This window comes from Artibeus jamaicensis, unplaced genomic scaffold (assembly GCF_021234435.1).
Source record: "Artibeus jamaicensis isolate MK-2021 breed Jamaican fruit bat unplaced genomic scaffold, CSHL_Jam_final contig_685, whole genome shotgun sequence".
Classification (NCBI taxonomy): domain Eukaryota; kingdom Metazoa; phylum Chordata; class Mammalia; order Chiroptera; family Phyllostomidae; genus Artibeus; species Artibeus jamaicensis.
This window is the reverse complement of record NW_026521924.1, coordinates 14,388,573-14,410,210: the sequence shown is the minus strand read 5'-3', so window position 1 is coordinate 14,410,210 and position 21,638 is coordinate 14,388,573. Positions and strand designations below refer to the sequence as shown.

At 53.9% G+C, this 21,638-nt stretch overlaps 1 protein-coding gene across 1 annotated transcript in view; it reads right to left on the bottom strand.

Moving 5' to 3' along the window:
* Positions 1-3,343: 3,343 nt before the first annotated feature.
* Positions 3,344-21,638, bottom strand: part of RSPO4 (R-spondin 4) — a 38,559-nt gene continuing 20,264 nt past the window's right edge. Inside the window, exons 2-5 of the mRNA XM_037143265.2 lie at positions 10,367-10,555; positions 9,561-9,701; positions 6,789-6,974; positions 3,344-3,447 (exon numbers count right to left, since the gene is read on the bottom strand). Coding sequence (XP_036999160.2) covers positions 3,344-3,447; positions 6,789-6,974; positions 9,561-9,701; positions 10,367-10,555 — 620 coding nt within the window. The remainder of the gene's footprint in view (positions 3,448-6,788; positions 6,975-9,560; positions 9,702-10,366; positions 10,556-21,638) is intronic.

The following is a 21,638-nucleotide window of genomic DNA, read 5'->3' as shown; positions in this document are numbered from 1 at the left end:
GAATGAGCATTTCCTGAGTCAGAAGGACCACATAGGATAGTCTGAAAATTTCCTGTACGTGAAAACAGAAATATAGTGCTGTTCCTGTTCCCGGCTCCACAACCTCCCCCCCCCCCCCCCCCCAATGTCATAGCAGGAGGCCAGGAACAGTGAGGGTTCCTGGCTGAGGGATATTGGGCTCAGGTCCTCCCTGAATGCAACTCTTATCGTTCAACCTGAGGCAAGAGGCAGCCTGCCCTCTTTTTCACAAGTCTTGTTAGGAGAGAAACCCGACACATCCTCCCTCTTTCAGAAAAATGCCCTGGCAATCTCGGCTGTTGCCTTGTTTCTGGTTGGGCGGTGCCCTCTAGTGACAGAAGGTGGAAACAAGAGGCGGGGCCGTGGTGCTGCCTCCGGCGGGGACAGGGACCAAGTGAACGCAAGGGCGTCGGGGGAAGGAGTGGGTCGCAGAGAGGGCCCTGGTTTAGCCCCGCTGGAATGGGGGCCGGAGGAACCCCTCAGATTGGGCCAAGCCTTTGTTCTCTCCCACCGGAATAGCACTGAAGGGGCGGGCAACTGGCACCTCCCTCCGGGCTCCGCCCACTGCCCCCTCCCGGGTAGTTCCCTGGGAAGCCGTCCTTCCCAATAAAACGCATCAATCCTCAGGAGAAGGTAGGAGAGGGTGAGGTTGGAAAGAATTAGGAGTTGGAGGAGAAGGAATATCCGAGGTCCAAAGGTTATACGAGAGGTTTAGGCCGGGAACAAACTGTCTCCTAATTTGAAACATAAAAAATAACCTTGCCCACAGATCCCAGTTGGGGACAGAGAAGCAGTTTCCCGGAGGGAAAGAACCAGCCAGGGCATTGCAGGAAGGGAAACTTTCATTCCTGTCTAGGTCTCTTGGAATGGTGGGTTTTAGAAACTTCAGCATTTGAGACTTATCAGAACAGCCTGTGTTTAGGCCCCAGCCCTCTGGGGCTGGAGGTCAGGCAAGAGCCACCTGTCTGCTGAGCGTGTCCTGGAGTACTCTTCCCAGACTACCTCGCTCTTCCTGTCTGCTCCTGAACTTGTTCACGTTCAGTAAGCCTGGGGTGGCACCCTGAAGTCTGAATTTTTAAAAAGCACCCCAGAGGATGCTGCCAGGCCACCCGGATTTGGGCGATGGATTAAATGCAGTCATACCTTCTCTTCATTTGCCAAATGGGGAAACTGAGGCCCAGAAAAAGGGACTGATTTAGCCTTGACCCCACACACTGCTGATGACAGGGTGGGGCTCGAACCTGTGTCTCCCTAAGCCGAGGCCACCTTCACCAGCACCGCAGGGTGTTGATGGCTCTGTAAGATTGTCACACCACTTCAGTGTCCCTTGGCCCCTCAGACATGTCATACAGAGTACAGATGTGTTCCTGGGGCCACCTCTGACCACGGGGATAAAAGGCACTGGGGGTGGGCGGAGCGCAGCATGGCTCTCTTCCGTCTCCGGCTGAGCCCCCTTCTTGAGAGGGGTGTGGAGGGTCTGCGGGCCGAAGCCCCCTCCAGGCCCTGAGCATTCCAGTGCAAACAACCCACACGGGTTAGATTCAGCCACTCCACACTCATCAGCAGGATGCCCAAGAAGCATTTGCACGTTTCTTTTTTCTTTTCCCTTTATTTAAAAAAAAGGTTGGGGTCTTGAAACAACAACAGAGCATTTCGAGGCACAGACTTTTTGCAGAACAGAAGCAGGTGGTTTGGCCGGGTGAGGAGGCGGGCTTTAGCTGTCCTCAAGGAGGTGAGAGGGGGAGTGGGAGTGAGGGTGAGCCTTGGGGGTCAGGGGTTCCCCATGTACCGAGCAGAGGGAGGCCTGAGCACTGTCGTGGGGTGGGGGAGTGATATTTCATCACCCTTAGCCTGCCCCAGCCCGCCGATACCTTTCTCTCCTAGACCCCCCAGGGCCCCTCAGTTCTCAGATTCTTCCTCCGTTAGCTGCTGAACCCTCTGAGTTCAGACCAGCCAGTGATGCCAGTGCAAATCCAGAGTGCCCCTTCCTGGGGATTTGAGGAACAAAGGTGGAAGGGGCACCGTGGTGGCGGAGTGACAGGCCGTGAGAACAAACCTACTTCTCAGCTGGGTCTAGCCTGAGACTCCTCCCACTGTTCTTCCTGGCGGTGGCACACGGGGTTTCACAGTGAAGCACAAATGTTCAGTGGTGGTGTGAGTGAGGGGTCATCTTCTCTTGCTCCTGACCCAATGACTTCCTTTACTGCCCCCGCCCCCCAACGCCAAGGCCCCGAAGTCTCCTCTCAGCTGTGGATATGCTGAGTAGGACAACCAACAGACGGAAGGCACAGCACCCGGGTTCCCCGTGTGACCTTAGGTACGTCCCTTCCTTCCCAGGCCTCAGTTTCCCCATGGATACAATGACAGGAGGCTCCAGGGTGGGGAGCAGGGGGGCCTAGATGTTCTCCAAGTTCCTTTCAGCTCTGATGGCCTCCTGTGGGCTGAGTGGACTCCCCCAGGCATGACCGCCCACCCAGTGCAGCACTGGGATCCCTGAAGGACATGGGAGGGCAGTCCCGTGGGAAGAGGGAGGGCAGTGAAGCAGCCGCAGCAGCCGCTTCCAGGATGGTGGACTCTGTTGCCACAGGCGGGTGGGGGGCTGGTTGTCCAGCCAGAGGCCCCATCCTGGCTCCTCCATGGCCAGCTGGGCATTGGGAGACCCCAGAGCCTCTTCCAGAGGCTTCCGAGAGGAGCTGTGGCTGAGGGCTGCAGAAATGGCCTCCGGGACTGGCCAGAGCCGAAGGCAGGGATAGCCCTGGGGTCAGCACTCGAGGGGCCTGCCTGTGTCGTGGCCCTGACGCCGCCCTGGGAAACCCCTTTTCTGAAAAGGTGGGGTCAGGACAAGGTCAGAGAAAGGCCTAGAAAATGATATTTACTTTCTTTAAGGAGCAGATAAGAAAGAGTAGCTGGGGGTCAGGGCAAAGGCATTTGGTCTCTCAATGTACGTGTGTGTGTGTGTGTGTGTGTGTGTGTGTGAGAGAGAGAGAGAGAGAGAGGGAGAGAGAGAGAGAGGGAGAGAATGAAGAAGGACAGGGCGAAAAACGGGAGGAAGGAAAAGAAAGGCAGACAGAAAAAAGGAAAGTGAGCAAGAAGAAAAGGGAAAGAGGGAGGGAGGGAGGGAGGGCAGGAAGAAAGGATGAAGGGGAGGGAAATAGATATGGAAGAAATGCAGGAAATAAAGGAGGAAAAAAGGTAGATGGACATAGAAAAAAGAGAGACGGGGTGGGGGGAAAGAAAGATAAAAGTAAAAAGAAGAAAAACAGCAGGAAAGCAGAAGGGCGAGGGATGCACCAGCTGGCTTGCAGGAGGGTGGTCGAGGGGCAGGTCAGGCCTGTGGCGGGCGGGGCCTCACATCCAGCTTGCGGTCCATCTTCCTGTCTTTGCGCAGGCGCCGGTCCTTCCGGCCCTTCTTCTGGCTGGGGTTTCTCTCTGCAGCGGGTGAGGGCACAGGGCGTTGTTTCTGAGGCCATTTGGGCCCCGGGGGGCCCCTCAGTCCTGAAAGAGGGGGTTGTCTCCCACTCCCCCCAGACAGGGGGCCCAGACCTGACGAACACTCCTGATTGGCATCTGGACCATACGATAACTCTCCCCAGACTGAACACTTCTCTCGCTTCCTCGTGGGTGAGCAGGGCTGCTAACTTGCTGAGGGCTCCCTAGGCCTGGAGATTCACACGGCCGCCCGGGACTTAGTGTGGCCTCGAGGGGGCGCCCATGGCCCTTTCACATATGCTCCATGGTTTACAGGGGTCTTTGCCGGAGACCACACATTTTACCCAGACTCCACAAAAACCTCCCCTGTCACCTCTGGGCCCCAGGTCTGCCCCTTGAAAACAGTGACAATCAAAATAAGGGTAATAATAACAGGAGCGTCTAGCTAGCGGTGCCACGTGGCAGCCACGCTCCGAATGCTCTGCGTCTGTTAAACTCGTGCCAGCTGTGGGTGGCAGGCCCGGGGCCAGGCGTCATGGCCTCTGAGCCTCACCCGGTTCCCTCTGTCCTCTGTCGGAGGGCAGGGCTGGGATGCAAACCCCAGACCTAATTCAGAGCCTTGACCCCACTGTGCCCCACCCACTGGGGAGCTGGGTGAGTTTCTGAGGCAAGCATCTGATGAGTCCCATCTCTCAGAAGAGATGCCGGAGACCCATGAGAGGCCTCACCTGCTCAGCAGCGCGGCCTGGGCTGCAGCTCCTGGTGTTGTTTTCTGAGTTCCCTCCCCGGCCTGCCTGCCCCTCCCACTCCTCCTCCCGGGTCACTTCGCCCCAGGTGCTGGCCTCCTCACTGTTCTGCAACCCAGCCAGCCCTCACCAGCTCTACGCCTGCCTGCCCACTGGCTGTGTTTCTGCCTGAAGGCTCTTCCCAGCTGTCGTTCACCATTATTATGATCAACAGGTAAGTGGACAGAGAGGTGTGGGTGGGAGAGCAAGGCCGGCCCCCAAGTTTTGGTTTGCAGAGTGTCTCCACACCCAGGCTATTTTCATATACTCTCTGGCACCCACATTTCTCTGTAGAGAGCTGTGTACCCATGTAAACAATGAAGATACTGAGGGTCAGGGAGTCGCCTCCCAGGGTCACTCAGCAAGGGATGAAAGGGCTGGGACAGGCGAGGGAAGGCAACTTGATCTCTTGAGTGTCTCCTGTGTGCCTCTGTCCCCAGGAGTTGGGGCTTCTCCCTCCTCAGGCAGGTTCAAGGTCATCTCCTCAGACCAGGATGCCCACTTCCGGTGCTCCCCAGGGGCCCTCAGGGGGCACTGAAGCTAGGCTCCCCTCTAAGCTCCCAGGCTACCTGTGTCAGGCCACAGGTGGGACAGCCTCTGGGGACAGGGTGAGGGGCTGCCTGATGGCCCTTGCCGGCTTTGAAGGTGGGAGTGGCAGGTGAGTGACTGTGGGTCTCTATCTCCTCCCTACGCCTGCCCGTCTGCCCACCACCTATCCACCACTTACCCACCTGGCCTCCCATTCACTCAGCCAACAAAAGTTAACTGAGCACATACTCTGCGCCAGGGCCTGTCCCAGGCACTTGAGAGGCAGCCTTGGACAGGGCAGACAAAGAGCTGGCCCTGACAGATCACAGACGTGGAACAAACACGAGGACGAGTGTGGTCACTGCAGGGAGCCGCAGGTGCTGTGACCTGGGGCCATGGGAGGCCTCTCTGACCTGACACCTGGGTGATGCAAGGAGCCCATGGCAGGGTTGTCGGAAGAACTGAAGGAGTGATATTTACAAAACACTCGGCACAGTGCCCAGCATGTGGTCAGTGCCTCTGAGTGTCTTGCAGCAGCTGCTGCTGCTGTTATCATCCTCATCCTCATCCTCAGAGAGGAGAGCTTCCCCCCTTCCAGCCCTCCCATCAGCCACCAGCTTTCAGATACCGTGAGAGGCGTGGTCACAATAGGTGCTATAGACTACCTGTCTGGGTGCTTCTCTGGGCCTGGGGCTCTTAGCGTCTCTGGCCCCAGCTGCCCACCATGACTCCCAAAGGCCCTGTTTCTGTCATCCGCACTCCCAACCCAGACACCACAAGTCCTTCTGAACCCAGGGCCGCCCCCGGGTTCAACTCCCAGCTCCACCACGTCCTGGGTGCTGTGTGCCCAGGGAACACATCATTGAGCATGACTTTAGGTTCCTCTTTGCCCACAGACCTGCGTTTGAATTCCAGGTCCGTACCTCCCCAGCTGTGTGAGCCTCGGGCAAATGACTTAACCTCTCTGGGCATCAACCTCCTCATCTGTACAATGGAAATAATAATAAAACCTACCTCACAGCATCATTGTACAGAATAAGTGACTTAACGAGTAGAAAGAATTAGTATGGTGCCCGGCACATAGTAGGTGCACAGTTAACATTAGCTAATTCTGTATTATTCCTACTCACCACTCACACCTTACCTACCATACTCTGCAGCCCCTCTTTTTTACATCAATGGTTCTTAAGAGCCCCCAGGGGATAATTTGGATGTCTGTGTGGTGATCTTCATTGTGACAAAGAAGGGGGTCCCAGAAGCATTCAGTGAACAGGGATCAGGGGTGGTGTGTAGGACAGTCCCTCTCAAAGAAGAGCTGCCCCTGTCGCCATGCGGCTCTCACGTAGCTGAGAAGTCTGTTTGCTCAGAGCCAAGCCCCGCCTTTCGAGGGAATGAGAAGGGTGTCTGAGCACTCGCCCCATTCGCTGACTGGTCCAGGGCCGCCAGTGCGCTGTCAGTCAAGAGGTCAGGTAGTTTTGTTGGCTTATTAAGAGCTGGTCCCCATCATGGAAACTGCGCCTCACAAACCTGCCCTTGGGCCCTGACCTTGGCTGTCGCCCTTGCCACGACTTCAGTTCACTGCGCATGCTCTGCTCTCCGGTCTGTTGGCCTGTGCGCTGCCACAATGAAATTTCTTTTGTTTCTCTTTTATATTGTGGCTAGAGCACTACTCGGAGATTTATTTAACAACCTGTGCGAGTGGGTTACCCTACCCATGAATTTTCATTCAGAGCAGGAAAGAGTTCCCAAATCCTCGTGATTAAAAGGCACATGGTCAGCGTGAAAGTGCTGAGAACCCCCGATGTAAGGGGCAAGCTCGATCTTCCTAGTGGTCTGGGCCTGACCCAGCAAGGAAGACCTTCCTTTGATAGGACGCCGGGAGGGCAGTGCGGAACTCACGTGAAGTGGCGGCCAATGGACTTTCAGGCAGCCTTACGCATCTCTTTGTGAGACCGGTGTCCTGAGGCCACTCACAGTAACCCCTGGGCCCTTCCTGCCGTGGCCCTGCCTGCCTGGCCCGGTGCTCACCTCCTGGGCAGGGCCTCCGGATGGGACACTTCCTAGACTCAGACAGCACCTGGCAGGTCGCTTCTTCCTCCTGCCCAGTGTGGCCGGCCTCTCGAACCCGGGTCTCCAGACCCCAGGCGGAGCCACAGGTCTTCCCGTTGTGTGTGCAGGGGCTCCAGCTGCCCCAGGGGCTCAGCTCACACTCCTCTGTAGGATGGAGGGAAAGACAGACAGACAGACAGATGGAGTCAGCTGGCAGAGAGTGTCCTTCAGATCCAAGGGCAGGTTCTGAGGGCTTCAGTTCCCTTGCCTGCATCTCTACAATGCAAGGGACTCAGGCTGTACCAGGGGCAGAGGGGAGACATTTAAATCACTACTAATGAGAGCCTGGGATGAGGGCTATTTGAAAGCGTGCACAGGCTGTTGTGGGCTGGTGTTAAAGGGGAAGACTTCCTGGAGGAGGCGACACAGAAGCTAAGGGGAGACAGTAGTTTGCTACTGTGTGGAGATGGAAGGGAGCGCACCCCTGGGGCCTGGAAACCCGTGTTTGAGAGACAGAGTGGGGGTGGAGTGAGGGTCTGGGAAGGGAGGGACAGACGAGACCAGAAGGTTGGCTGAATGGCCCTCAGGGCCAGGGCATGGGCTTTGAACTTGACCATGTGTCACTGATCAGCACTACAAGCTATGCAGTGTTGTTGTGAGGAAAAATGAGTTATGGACATTACAGTTCTTAGTAGACGAATTAAAATATATATATAAGTATGTGTATTCTTTCACATTTGCTGCTTTTACGAGTCCCTGAGAGACAGCAGAGAATGGGGGAGCCATCAACACCCCTATTTGGCAGATCGGGACATCAAGGCCTAGAGCAGGGGAGGCGCTGGGGACGGGCTGGTTTAGGGAACAAAGGGGCTTAACGCAACACAACACAGCGGGTTTAAGATCCCACGGGGCCCAGAACTGGGTCACCGGGCCTTAGAACAATATCCTTCTGCTAGATGTTTCCATCTGACAAGCAGAGACTGAGCCCTACTGAGTGCCAGGTGCTGTGCTGGGTGCTCAGGTGCAACTGGAACAAGGCACACCTGGGTCTGCCTCCAGAGTTCACTGTCTGGAGAGGTCAGGCTGAAGGGCAGGATGCTCATGCAGTAATGGAGAAGCACAGGCAGCTGTGGGAGCCCAGAGGCGGTGCCGGTCTCAGCCTGGGAGACTGGGAAGGCTTCCTGGAGGAGGAAACTCCTGACCTAAGTCTTGAAGTGGGGGTGGGGAGGTGAGCCAGGTTCAGGGAAGGGCAGGAAAAAGAAGTGCCCCAAGTGGAAGAAATAACCCCTGCAAAGTCTCCAGGAGGACTTGGCCTTGACACTGGCTTAGGACTAGGGAAGCTGGAGTATAAACTCAAATGGAGAGAAAAATAATGGGGTAGAGAGGCTGGCAGATGGGGACCAGATTGCACAGGGCCTGGGAGGGCTCTCCTGAAGACCAGTGGGAGCCACCGAAGAGCTTTGAGCCAAAGAGAAACCGGATCATATTGTTGTTTTGAAATAATCATTCCCGCTGCTCGGATGAGAGCCAGCGTGGGCTGGAGGCAGTGAGACCTGAGGCAGGTAGACAGGCAGGAGGCTGTGGCCAGGCCCCCAGTGATGGGCAGAGTGTGGGGAGAAAGAGATGTGAAGGGGTAGAATAGGGAGAAGGGGGTGGGTAGGGATACGGTGGGTTTGGGAGTTACGTCCTCCCCCCACCCCAAGTTCTTTAGCCATCTGACACCTGTATTTATTCTTGTGTGTCTCTGCTGTTTCCTCAGCGAAATGTTACAGCTGTGAAGGCAGAGGCCTTGTCTGTTTCATTCACTAATATGTCCCCAGCCCTCGGAAAGTGCCTGGCACAGAGCAGATGCTCTAGCAAATATTTCTTGGCAAAGGAATGAGCAGATTGGATTGGACGCAGGAGGAGAGAGGAGCATCATTAAGGATGCTCATGTGTCCCGCATGGCCCGCACGGGTCATGGAGCTGGTGGTTATTGACGGAGGAAGCGCCAGGCCGGGGATGGGGAGGGAGGGATGGAGACACCCAGAGGGCAGGTGCAGATGCGGGCTGGTGCTCAGGGAGGGACGTGGCCGGGGACAGTGAGTTAGGAGCCACCAGCTGTTGGGATGACTGTGAACGTGATCCTAGAGGGAACGTGTGGGCAGAGGCACGAGATTCAGGTGAGGACACAGGTGAGAACCGCCTTGTCTAAGGACCGGTCACAGTCTGGAAAGGAGTAGTTGGGGAAACCGAGCAGGAGTGGCGATGACAGCTGACGTGACACGTATAATAATGGCACGTATTGAGCACTTCCTGTATACCAGTCACTGTACTAAGTACTTCAGGTTTTATTAATTAATTGAATCCCCCTAACAACCCTCCCCCATGAAGTAGGTTCTACATTCCGTGGTAATTTTGTTTAATGGTTGGAGAAACTGAGGGACAGTGAGTCTAAGTAACTTGCTCGAGGTCACTAATTTTAGAGCTGGGATTTAAACCCTGGTCTGTCTTACTGCAAAATCAGTGCTCTCCTGGACTCAGCTGCCTCCCGTGGTGATAACAGGGATGCTGACTGTGGTAGTGATAGTGACAGTAATCGTAACGATGGTTCTAGCATATTGAAGGATTCCTGTGTGCACCTGGCATGGTGGTGCTGGGCCTGCCATCCTCGTGGATTCTACTATGATTTCTTCCGGGTCTTCTAACACCCTCCTGGCTCCTGAACTAGGATGGGAGGGGAAGGGACGGGATGAGGAGGCCCCCACTCACCCTGGCACTCCCGTGTGCTCCGCTGGGCCGCAGTGCCCCGTGGGCAGGTGGGCAGACACTTCCCCTTGTACAGGTAAAACCGCCTCTTGCACTGGATGCAGAAGTCCTGGCTGAAGCAGCTCTCGCACGTGGCCCCGCATTCTGTAATAGATCCAGGACCACCCTGGTGAGGACCGCAGCCCAGGAAGAGGGCATTCTGGGACTGCCCAAGGTGGGAGGGCCTCTGAGCAGCCCCAGGCCCTGGAGCACTGGGCTCAGGATTCAGTGTCTCCTTTGAAGCCCAGACTTGCCCAAGGTCAAACTGGGTTGCCTTCAAGAACTCCCTTTGTCATTTAAACAGAGGTACAGCAGGGGCAGGGAACATGTCCAGGTAGCATGGTTATTTGTATAAAGCCAAGTCTCAGAAAGGGCAAGTGGCTTGCCTAAAGTCACACAGCAAATCTGTGCTAGGAGGGAGGACTCCCGGCTTCATTTCTGTCAGAGCTCAGAGGTGGTCATGCTTTGTTGCCAGTCACAGTAGAAATCAGAGATGGAGTTGGTGCTCCTTTTCTCACTTGAGCTCAGCTCAGAAGGGTCATAGTCCCAAGCCCACATGACAGACTAGGGTAGAGGTGAAGTTTCCATGCTCATGCCAGAGAAGGCCTTGGCTGTCCTGGGTCTTTAGAGCCTGCCTGAAACCAAGCATCTGAGTCTGGGTTCAGGCGTTCACCCACTTCCCCTGTGGCTGTCGGGGGCAAAAGACGGGACATGGGCCAGAGGTGCCCAGGAGCCCAACACTAGCACAGGACAAGGGAAGAGCCACGTACTTTTGCATCTGTTGACCTCCTGGCCGCGGACGCCGAAATAGCCGGGGGGACAGTCATGCACACACTTGCCGTACTGGCGGATACCTTCTCGGCGGATGAACAGGAACAGCCTCTGCTGGCAGGTGGAGCAGCCATTCTCCTCTGAGCAGATGACGCAGCCCGTGCAGTTGCCCCCCAGACCAGTGCCCACTGCCAGCCAGACCAGGGTGGAGGGTAGGAGAAAGGGAGAGAGAGATGGTCAACCCATACGTGTGAAGCACGTCAGATTGTCTCACTGGGATATTAACTGAGCACATAGCCCCTGGAAAAATGACTACATTTCCCAGATTCCCTTGCAACTAGGTATGGTCATGTGACCCACAGGAACCCTAGGACCCTGGGAGCCTCACATATCTGCCACTGCTGTTGCCTACATTTGGGATCCCTGACTGACCCAGCTGGCTCATGTGGAGGTAACTGATGCCTCCAGAAGAGAAATTGCCACAGGAGCGGAGTAAAAGTTTGTGTGTTTCCAAAGCTGTAGACCTGGCAGGACCTGCAGCCAGAGAGAAAGTGTGGTGTTGTGAGAGGGATTTCCAGGGCCATGGAGAGGACATCACTGAGAAGTGAGCAGAGCCCAGACCTCCCACCCCAATGGCAAAGATCGTAAGTTCTGATGACACCAAGGGCTGGCAAGAGTGAGAAGAAACCTCCATCCTGACAGAAGTGTATCCTTTGGAGAGAAATCTAGCAGAACCTAGTAATAAATTCGAGGATGTGCTTCTGTTACAAAATCTAGAGTAGTGGTTCTCAAACTCAAGCAGGCACCAGCACCTCCTAGAGGTGCTTGTTACAATGCAGATCGCTGGGCTCTACCCTGGAGGGTCCAATTCCGAGGTGGGGCCTGAGAATGTGCATTTCTACAGATACCCAGGTGATGCTAATGCTGCTGGTCCAGGAACACACTCTCAAAACCACTGACTCATGTGCGTGCACAAAGAGGCGTGTACACCAATGCTTACTGCAATGTTAACAACTGCACAAATCCAATAACCATCTATCACAATAGGTAAACACACTGTGGTACAGTCATATACCACAGCCATGACCACATACATGGCCTGGCCATGATGAATGGCAGAGGGAGAGTTCCTCGTGGCTGCACCTCAAAGCCAGTGCTGAGAGCAAAAAAGCAAGTTGCACAATGAATCCTACAGCAAGAAGCCATTTATATCAAGTTAAAAAATCTGCAAGAGTATTTTGTGACATTATATATACATTTGTATTAAGAGTAAAAGACATATAAGGGACTGATAAACACTAAATTCAGGATTGATCGTCTCTGAGGTGATAATCGGGGAAAGAAATCAGGGAAGAAAACTGGGGACTTCACTTGTATACGTAATATTTAATATCTTAAAAGCTAAAGCAAAGATGACAATGGCAAGATTTGATAAACGTGGCTGCCCGGGGCACAAATCTTCATCATATTATTTTTAATTCTTGATGGTAGGTTGAAAATGTTTCATCATAGAGTATATTTTTTAAAAAAAGAGTTTAGATTCCACTGTGTCCTGGGGTGGGGGAGGGGTGAAGAACTATGCTCTGTCTACTCCTTCTCCTCCCAGCTCCCCGAGCACCGGCTCATCCTGAAGCTGCGATCTTGAGCAGGGGAAGATTACAGAAACTCTGAGAGCCGTGGAGACCCACACCCCTGAGCAGTATCAGCACAGCCCTGAACTGGCTGTCCCCAAGTCCATTCACCCTCCTGTCCTCAGTAAAGGAACCTTGATTTTTAGTGGAATTGATGTCTGGCAAGAATAAAGACTACATTCCCCAGGCTTCTTTGCAGCTGTGGGTGGTCATGTGTTGAAGTTCTGGCCAATGGACTTTAAGTGGGAGTGTCCTGTGCCACACCTGGGAAATGCCCTTCAAAGGAAGGGCAGGGCTATTCTCTTCCCCTTCTTTCTTCCACCTGCAAGGCTGAGGACTAGGTAGCTAGGACCATGGCAGATGGCAGGTGACAGAGGGACCTGACAGACTTGATGGCACAGCCATACCAACCCAGGACTGTCTATCTCAGATAGATCTCTCCTTTATAGGAGAGGGAGGAAGGCATCGTCTCTCCTGTTTAGGCCACCGGGCCTTTCTGACATATTGAGGACTACATGACAATGACTGATGATGTCGTCTTCAGCCTTGCAGGTGGGCACGGGTGATGTCAGCGGAGGCCAGAGCGCCTCTCCTCAGTGTCTCAGCACGGTGTGAGCCCCCTTACCTGAGATGCCACCCCACCAACAAAGGGCAAAGGGACCCTCAACTGGCTTCAAGTGATCTCTGTCATTTGGCAGGAAAGTTCAGATTAGAAATTAGGTTCAGTCACGGAAAAACAAAATGGTATTTCCTGCAGACTGAGTTTCTGGACTGAGACTCATGCCCTGACAGGGGTGGTGTTGCCCATTTTGCAGCTGGGAAAACAGAGGCACAGAGAGGTGAAATGATATGCCCAGGGTCCCACAGAATCAGCTGGGGGACGAGGCTGGTAGGCCCTGCACTGCCCCTTAGAGCACTCAGGGCCTGCCGTGTGCCCAGCAGAGCCTGGGGCATCGGGGGTAAGCCATACAGAGCCCCGCCTTTATCGGACCTCATGGGAGAGCTGATGCCTGCAGAAGTGGCTGATAGCAACACAGACAGGGACAAAGCAAAACTCTAAATAACCACTGTTCCTCAGAAAAGCTTGGGAGTCACTCAGCTGAACCCCTGCAGTTTTGGTGAGGACCCTGAGGCCAGAGGGGTGGGACCTTCCCCAAAGTCAAGCAGCCAACAGCAAAGAAGCCCCAAGTGGAGCTACAGCATTAATATTTGTAGAGTGGTATTTTCACATTTGAAGACGAAAGAACCCGACAAGGACCCTCCCCTTGACCTTGGACAGTGTTAGGGTGAGTGTATACGTGTACAAGAGCACACAGTGGGTCCCAGCTAGCATCTTTCAATCCCAGGTCTTTGAAGAGCCGTGGCTCTGCCTTGGTCCTGGCGGTTGGCTAGGGTGCCCTCTAGTGCCTCTATAGTGTAATGGCACCTCTGACTTGCTGGGTTTTGATAGTCTCTGGGTTTTCCTCACGTCTCTATAACCAGTTAAAAACAGCAATGCTATTTTCCTCCATTCCCAAGGTCATGGATGTAGAGAGTTGAGTGCCACTTTTATGGGTAATAAGTTATGACAACTAGAGTTTGTATAATGCTGCTTTAGAAATATCCAAACTTGATGGTTTTTAAATTTGACTGCATAAGAATCCCCAGGGAGGCTTTTAACGTGTTTGGTGTGGACCCAGGAACGTACATTTTAGCAAGTCCAAAGTAAATGTAATAGGCATTTTGGAAGGGTCAGCCTTGCTCACAATTCCTTTTCCCTGAGAACTGGCCCCGGCAGTCACGTTTTTGCTGCGTGAATCTGTGCGCTGGCGGATGACTGAACCAGGAACCAACCCCTCAATGCCAGCTGGGCCAGTAGGCTGTGTGTTTTGAGAACTCTGACTCCGGATTGGCCGACCATGCTCTGGGCTGGCCTGCCGACCTAAGAACATTTGCAGGAAGGCAGGGTGGACTATTCTAGTACTAGCATCTGTGGCCCCTCTCTTTGCTAACAGAGGCCCCATCCCTCTGTCCTCCCTGAGTCTGTGGGTCATGTGGAGCCATTTCCACCCAGATGCACTTAACCCGGCCTGGCCGACAGAGCATCGGGTCCCCTCGACTACATGGTGTATTCCGACATAGGCATGTGTCTCCGCAAGAGCTGGTCTTAGCATTTATTTTTTTGTCCATGAGTGTCTGTGTGTTCTTTTCCACTCCACTGGATTTTGGGGAATGTAGACCAGAGCTGGTGGGCACCAGATGAGGGGAGGGTGTCCCAAGAATGGAGGCCACGCAGCAGCACCAGCAGAGCCAGGAGGTTGGCTGTGCACCTTGATTCACCCTGAGGGTGGGGGGAGTCATAAATTCTCTTCTTTTCTCAAGCTACTCTTTTTTTTAAATTGATTATGCCATTACATTTGTTCTATTCCCCCCCTCCATTCCTCTCCACCCTGCACACCCCTCCCCCACTATTCCCCCCCCTTTAGTTCATGAACATGTGTCTCAAGTTCTTTAGATTCTGTATTTCCCCTACTATTCTTGCCCTCCCCCTATCTATTTTCTATCTACTGTCTATGCTACTTATTTTCTGTACCTTCTCCCCCCTTCTCCTTCTCCCAGTCCCCTGTTGCTAATCCTCCACGTGATCTTCATTTCTATGGTTCACTCCTGATCTAGCTGTCCTCTTAATTTGCTTTTGTTTTAGGTGTGATTGTTGATAACTGTGAGTCTGCTGTCCTTTCACTGTTCATCTTTTTTATCTTCTTTTTATTAGGTAAGTCCCTTTAACATTTCATATAATAAGGGCTTGGTGATGCTGAACTTTTTGAATTTGGTCTTATCTGAGAAGCACTTTATCTGTCCTTCCATTCTAAATGAAAACTTTGCTGGATAGAGCAATCTTGGTTGGTCTTTGGATTTCATGACTTGGAATACCTCTTTCCAGCCCCTTCTTGCCTGTAAGGTCTCTTTTGAGAAATCAGCTGACAGTCTGATGGGAACTCCTTTGTAGGTGACAGTCCCCTCATCTCTTGCTGCTTCTAGGATTTTCTCCTTCATTTTAATGTTGACTAATGTAATGATGATGTGCCTTGGTGTGTTCCTTCTTGGGTCCAACTTCTTTGGGACTCTCTGAGCTTCCTGGATTTCCTGGAAGTCTATTTCCTTTGCCAGAACGGGGAAGTTCTCTTTTATTATTTGTTCAAATAAGGTTTCCACTTGTGGCTGTTCCTCTTCCCCTTCTGGTACCCCTATAATTCTGATGTTGGAATGTTTAAAGATGTCCTGGAGGTTCCTAAGCCTCTCCTCATTTTTTTGAATTCTTGTTTCTTCATTCTTTTCTATTTGGTATTTTTTTCCTTCCTTCTGGTCTACTCCCTTGATTTGAGTAGTTTTCTTTCCATTACTATTGGTTTCCTGTGCATTACCATTCAGTTCAATTAGTTTAGCCTTCATATGTTGCTCTAATTTGTGACTAAAATCAACCAGTTCTGTGAGTATCCTGATCACCAGTGTTTTGAACTGTGCATCTGAAAGTTTGGCTATTTCTTCATTGCTTAGATTTATTGTCTCTGGGGCTCTGAGTTGTTCTTGAGCCATGTTTTTATCTGTTTGTGCCTGTTACGTATGAGGAGGGGAGCCTTAGTTGTTTACCAGGGCAGGGCCACCCAGGTCGCTGGTTTGTGACGCTGTATGTGGGGGCGAGGTCAGAGAGGGAGCAATGGCGGTCCTCTCCACTCACCCAGTCCGTCCCACCGCTCACCCCTGCCTGTTTATCTGAGCGGAAATGTGCGAGCCCACCGCCCTGCGCCTTGCGGTCTCAATGCTCGCCTCTTCACTGGTTTATCTGCACGCAGATGCTCTACCGACCGCAGACAGCCAGCCACACCTCTGCCCTGTGTCCGCCTGTAGCTACCCTACACCTGGGATCCGCGCCTTCAGCAGCCTGCGCACCACCCTGGTTGGGGATCTTTTCTGCCCAACCTGCTCCACTGCTGGCTTCGCCCCTCTTACCGGTTTAGCTGAGCATTTCGTTGTTTTCGTACTCCGTATTGTTGATTTTCTGTGTGGTTTGGTTGCGTTTACTGTTCTTAAAACGTTGTTGTTTTTAGATTTGGTTGTGCGAGGACGCAAGGTGTTTCCACCTACGCCTCCATCTTCTCAAGCTACTCTGAGTTAGGTTTTCTGTCACTTTCAACCAAAAGACTCCTGACCCATACAAAAGCAGAGAAAAAGAAATAAATCAGAAGCAGAGAGAACAGCAACCAGGAACTTCACGTGCCCCAAAAGACTGAGTTTCTGACCATCTTCCACACTCAGGTTCCAGTCCCTCCCCCCCACCCACCCCCCTGGGCTCGGCTCACCCCGTAGATCCCAAAACAGTCGTGTTTCTGCTTACAACCAAAATGATGCGGCTTGCCACGGAGGGAACAGATTGTGGCGGAGCAGCTGTGCCCCCCGTCCACTGCCGCCCCTGCCAGGGCATCCCAAGTGGCTCTGGGTTCTCAGGAGCACACTTTCAAAGGCCCTGGGTCCTTCTGCACCACCTCTGGGTCCCGGCCTTCATCGCTGCCGCTCCCAGCTCAGATGCATGTTTCCAAATGGAAGCATTGGAGTTCTAATGGCAACATCCCTGAGTTTTCTCGGGGCACCAGAGGGGATGGCACCAATTGTGATTTCCCTTAACAACTGTCTCCCATAATCAAGGCCATTCTTCCCCAGCCAAGATGCCAGCTGGACCAAAAAGTGTGGCCCTGTGTCACTCCAGCAGCTGGCAGGGAGTGGCAGGGGGCTGGGGATGGCATCTGAGTCACCTTGCCTTTCTGGCTACCCAGGGGTTGAGTTGAAACTTGCTCAGGATGGGCAATTTACAAAGAGATACAGGCTTAAAACAACTCTGAATGCATATATTAGCCTAGGATTGAATGATTTGTTCATTCCATCCATCCATCCAACAAGTAGTTACTGAGCCCCTCCTCTGTGTCAGGTCCAGGGGGCAGGAGTGTGACCAGGGGCAAAGGACTTTAATTATTTGAGCCTCAGTTATTCTAGCTGTTAAAAGGGGTGATAATGCTTATCTTGAAGGGTTGTTGGGATTAAAGCAGATAGTGCATAGGAAACTTTTAGCTGACAGCCCCACACACAGCAGGCCCTTTATAGGTTGGAACTGTCATTGTTATATTGAAGCAGACGACATGTTTTCTGCCCTCAAACATCTAAGGGCGTGTGTTAGGGTGTAGGTGCCCAGGTTCAAATCCAGGCTTCACCACTGAGTGACCTTGGTTGGACAAGTGCCCTAATCTCTGTGGGCCTCAGTTTCCCCATCTGTAAAACTGTGGCAGCAATTCCTACCCTCGTGGGCCTTGTTATGAGGTGTGTACAAACAAACCAGTGTCTGGCACATAGTAGGTGCTTCTGCATAAGCCTAAGTTCCTTTTCGGCTCCTGCCCTGTCACGACACATGGTGGGGTTGTAAGCCCACATCCGGACCCTCCTCCCCTCTCACAGGAGAGTACAGAGAAGCCAGAGAGGTCGGCGGACAGCAGCTACCAACTGCCATCTCCAGGCAGGGGGTCTGTCATCTTCAGGACGGTGAAGAGCTCATGGCAGAGACACAAGGAGGGAACTTTTGTCTTGGGTGAAAGGCAGGTCATTCTTCCTGCTGGGTTCTGGGAATGACCTGTGTTCTTCAAATGACAGTTCCCACCCTCAGGGCGACCCAGTTCCTGGATGCTAGGAGTCAGTGGCTCCGAGTTTGCAAGTGATCTCTGTATTTTTTCCATTTGGGGGTTCAGAGTAGATTCGGGGTCACCCCTGCAGTGCCATGCCTCCCGCCCACTTTACTCTGAGAGCTTTCCTTGAGGGGGTCGAAGGACATGGGTGACATCCAAGACTGAAAAGTACACCTTCTCCCAGTCGGGTTCATCTCCTCGGCGGCAGGCAGCGAGTCTGCCACTGAAAAAGCCTTGGTGTCTGAGTGAAGAACGTCAGCCCCGCACTTCAAAACAAAACAAAAAATGGCCCCCACCCAACAATTTGGATAGATTGCCAACATGTAAAAAAGAAAGTCAAATTTCACATAAAAAGCTGGAGTTTGGGCTTCTCTGGAAAAAGTCAGACTATCTGCCAACAGCGGGCCTGCATTCCTGCAAGGCGGGAACTGGCTGGAGTCACACGGAGGGGCGTGTGTGTCCCGGTTTGCCGCAGTCCCCACTGCTCCCTATTATCCCGGACACCGAGGGCAGAGGCCAGCTCCCAGGTATCATCCTCCTCGAGCTGCCGTTTCTCTTCCGCCCACTTCACCAGGCACATGTCGGACTCACCTGGAGAGCTTGTTGACAGAGACGGCTGCCCCCCACCCCCCCACCCCAGGGCCATACTTTAAGAGTAGAGAAGGGTTAAGGGTCAGAATGCTTGGGTTCAAATCCCAGCTCTGCCCCTTATCCTTGCCCATGTGACCTCGAACTGGTACCTTAGCATCTTTGTGCTTCAGTTTTCCCCTCCACAAAACAGGAATCATATTGGCTGACCCGGAAGATCACGGTGTGGGGACCTGAGCGAGCCTGACACTTAGGAGGGTCCCAGCGGTATCACTGTCGCCACCTGCCGGGCCCCTGCGGGTGTTCGCAGTCCTGGGTTTGCTTGGGCAGCGAGCACAGAACTTGTTATTTTGGTGTCCACATTTTGGGGATAGAGTTTCTTCATAACTGGGGTGTGCCCAGAGAAGTGTGTCCTGCATGAGAACAGCATGTGCCACTGTGGACTGAGGATTTAACACAGCTGTCCTGAAGGACCCCCCCTGGAGGGTGAGAAGGGTGGGGAAAGAGAGAGACACCATTGCCTCCTGCCCCAGGGTCATGTAACCTAGGGAGGGACAGGGCTGCTCTGTCCTTGGGAAGGACCCAGAACTATGCAGGGGGGCCATACGCAGGGAGCGCTGGGCGACGCATTCTCTCATCCCTGCCTGGCAGTGGGGGGACACTATCACCAATGGCCAGAGGAAATAAACACCATCTGGGCTCCCCCCTGCCTGCTTGGCCGTCACATACGGGAGGCGGTCACTACCACTGCTCACTAGGACGGCTCAGAGGAGCCTGGCGCTTTCCTGCCTAGGGGGTAGATTGCACCATCTGTAGGAGGAATGGGTCCCAGAGATGACGCCTGGCCTCGAGACTCCTGGGGGACTCGGCGCTAGAAGTGTCTGGCCCACTGTACTCTTCTGAGTACACAGGAGGGAACCGCGAGGGTCTCACAATCAGCAGAATGTTGAAGTGATCTTGACTTCGGGGCTTTACAAACCACCATTTCCAGGCTGGGTGATCTAAGGCGAGTGCCGTCACTGTGCTGAACCTCAGTCTTCTCTTCTGCAAAATGGGGACAATAGTACTGACCACCTCCCAGGAACTTGTGAGGTGGATGTGAACTCACCCAGGCAGAGTGCTATGCACAGCAGATGGCAGGTGAACACCCACTATTTTATAACTTGACTCACGGGAGGTACGTGGCAGGCACCCCAAGGTGCTCGCTCAAGGGCCCAGCTTGGCTTGCTCCCTTCAAATAGCCATAGCCTTGCACGTTGTGGGTACCTACTGCTTCCTGAATGAATGAATAAGTGATGGCTTAACAAATGTTTCCAACACCTGTTCTGAGGGGGGGCCTGCAGTCTAGTCGGGGGACCAGGATCGCACAGTGCAAACAGTGACCACGTCTGCCCAGCATTGCCCAGAGTCGAGCGAAGGACCTGGGTGGGCCGGGCTGGGCTCAGAGGCCGGAGTCAGCTGGGGCGGTTTTCTAGGCGGAGGTGGCAACGGAGGCAGGACTGTTTGTGTAGGAGGAGGGAAGGTTCCTGAGAGAGGTGAGCACAAGACGGTATGTGAGTTGGTTCCTGGCAAGGAAGGAGCTCGGGCAAAGGAGCAGAGAGCGACCCCTGCTAAGGGGTCCAACATGACCCCTAAAGGTGAACGGATAAGACCCTCAGAATGTAATAATAATAGACACACACCCACTGCAGAGACTCTTTACCTAGTGTCCTCCAAACCTGCATCTCCGTCTGGCTTAGTCAGCGGTCAGTCTACTCAGTCGAACACTCTGCAGTCATCCTGCCTCCTCTCTTTCCCTCACGTCCTTCATGCCGTCCCTCAGAAATCGGTCAGTTCCACCTCTGCCATGGGCCCAGGGTCCGACCACTTCTCTCCACTGCTGGTGCTATGGCCCTTGCCCCGTCCAACCCACCTGCTCCTGCTCTTCTCCCCCCGCCCCCGCCCCAGTCACTCTCCACGCGCCAACCACACAGGTCTGGGTCTTGCTGTTCCTCACACACCCAGGCCACTCTTACCTCGGGACCTTCGCACCTGTTCTCCCCCCTGTGTGGAAGGCCCTTCCCACATTCATCCACAGACCTCGCCCCCTCAGGTCTCTGCTGGAGTGTGCCCTTCCTTGAGAGGCCTCTGCTCCTGAAGTAGGACCACCCCCCTCACCCCCCTCTCAACCTGCTTTGTTCTTCATTTATTCCCACCCGATACATGGCGTATTCGTTAGTTTGAATTTTTGGTGTCTCTCTTCCCACCACTGCAGGTGGGCTCCAGGGAAGGATGCACCCGGCACCCAGCACAGACTATTCGGCACCTGGCTCTGCTCGTTCGCGTTTTCCTGGCAAGTGCTGCACCTCGTGGCCTCGATCTTTGTGGCGGCTGCTTATCGTCCCACGTGGACATGTGGCACAGTGTATTTAGGTGCAATTACCATACCCATTTCAGAGGGGGAAACTGAGGCCCAGAGGGGCAGCGGACAGTCATACCCTGCCGTGGGACCTCAGGACCTGATGCTGAGTCTCCAGGTCATACTGCACCCTGGCTGCTGGTACACCCCCTGCCTCCCTCCGTCCTCCACGCAGAGAACCAGCCCCCTTACGAAGGCCTTGCTAAGTTCCCTGCGGTGCCAAGGCCACTGCCCCTTCAGTGCCCATTGGACTTGACGGAGACAGGAAACTACCCGAACGGCGGCAGTTTAGGTTGTTCCAAAGCTGACCCGCCCCTTCCGGGTCTCATTCCTTCTCGCCTCAGCCCCAGCAGACGGAGCAGACCAGTGTGGGTGTGTTCAAGCAGGGGTGACATGTCTGTCTCTCTGTCTTTCAGGTCCCCCTTACATGCTGTGTGAGTGGTTCTCTGGCTACCCCCCCCTGGGACTGGGGAGATGGGAAGGCCGGCCCCACCCCGGCCACTGCTGAAATCCACAGGGCATCCTCTCAGACGCAGCCACGCTCGGGTGGGGTGATGGCAAGTGCTGGCGGGGCAGCGTCCACACCCACATCGACTGCTTCCCGGCCCCTGGCGACCCCCAGATTTAAGCCCACGTCCGAATCACCTGGGGCTGCTTGTGAAAAGCAGAGGTGCCGGCCACCTCTCAGTATAGGCCGTTGGGTTACACTTAGAGCGATGTGCCTGGCGTTCTGTGACCTTCCAAAACACTCTGCAAGGTCAGCCGGGGCCTCCTAGACTGACGTGTGCGCACAGAGCGCCGGGGATCCTGGGTGCTCACGGCCTGGGCGGGGCCTGTGCTTTCCCACAAGCTCCCTGAGCTTTGATGCCGAGGGTGCTGGGCCCCAGGCTTCATTGTAAGAAGCGAGGAGGTGAGGAAACTGAGGTTCGAGGGCCAACCACTGTAA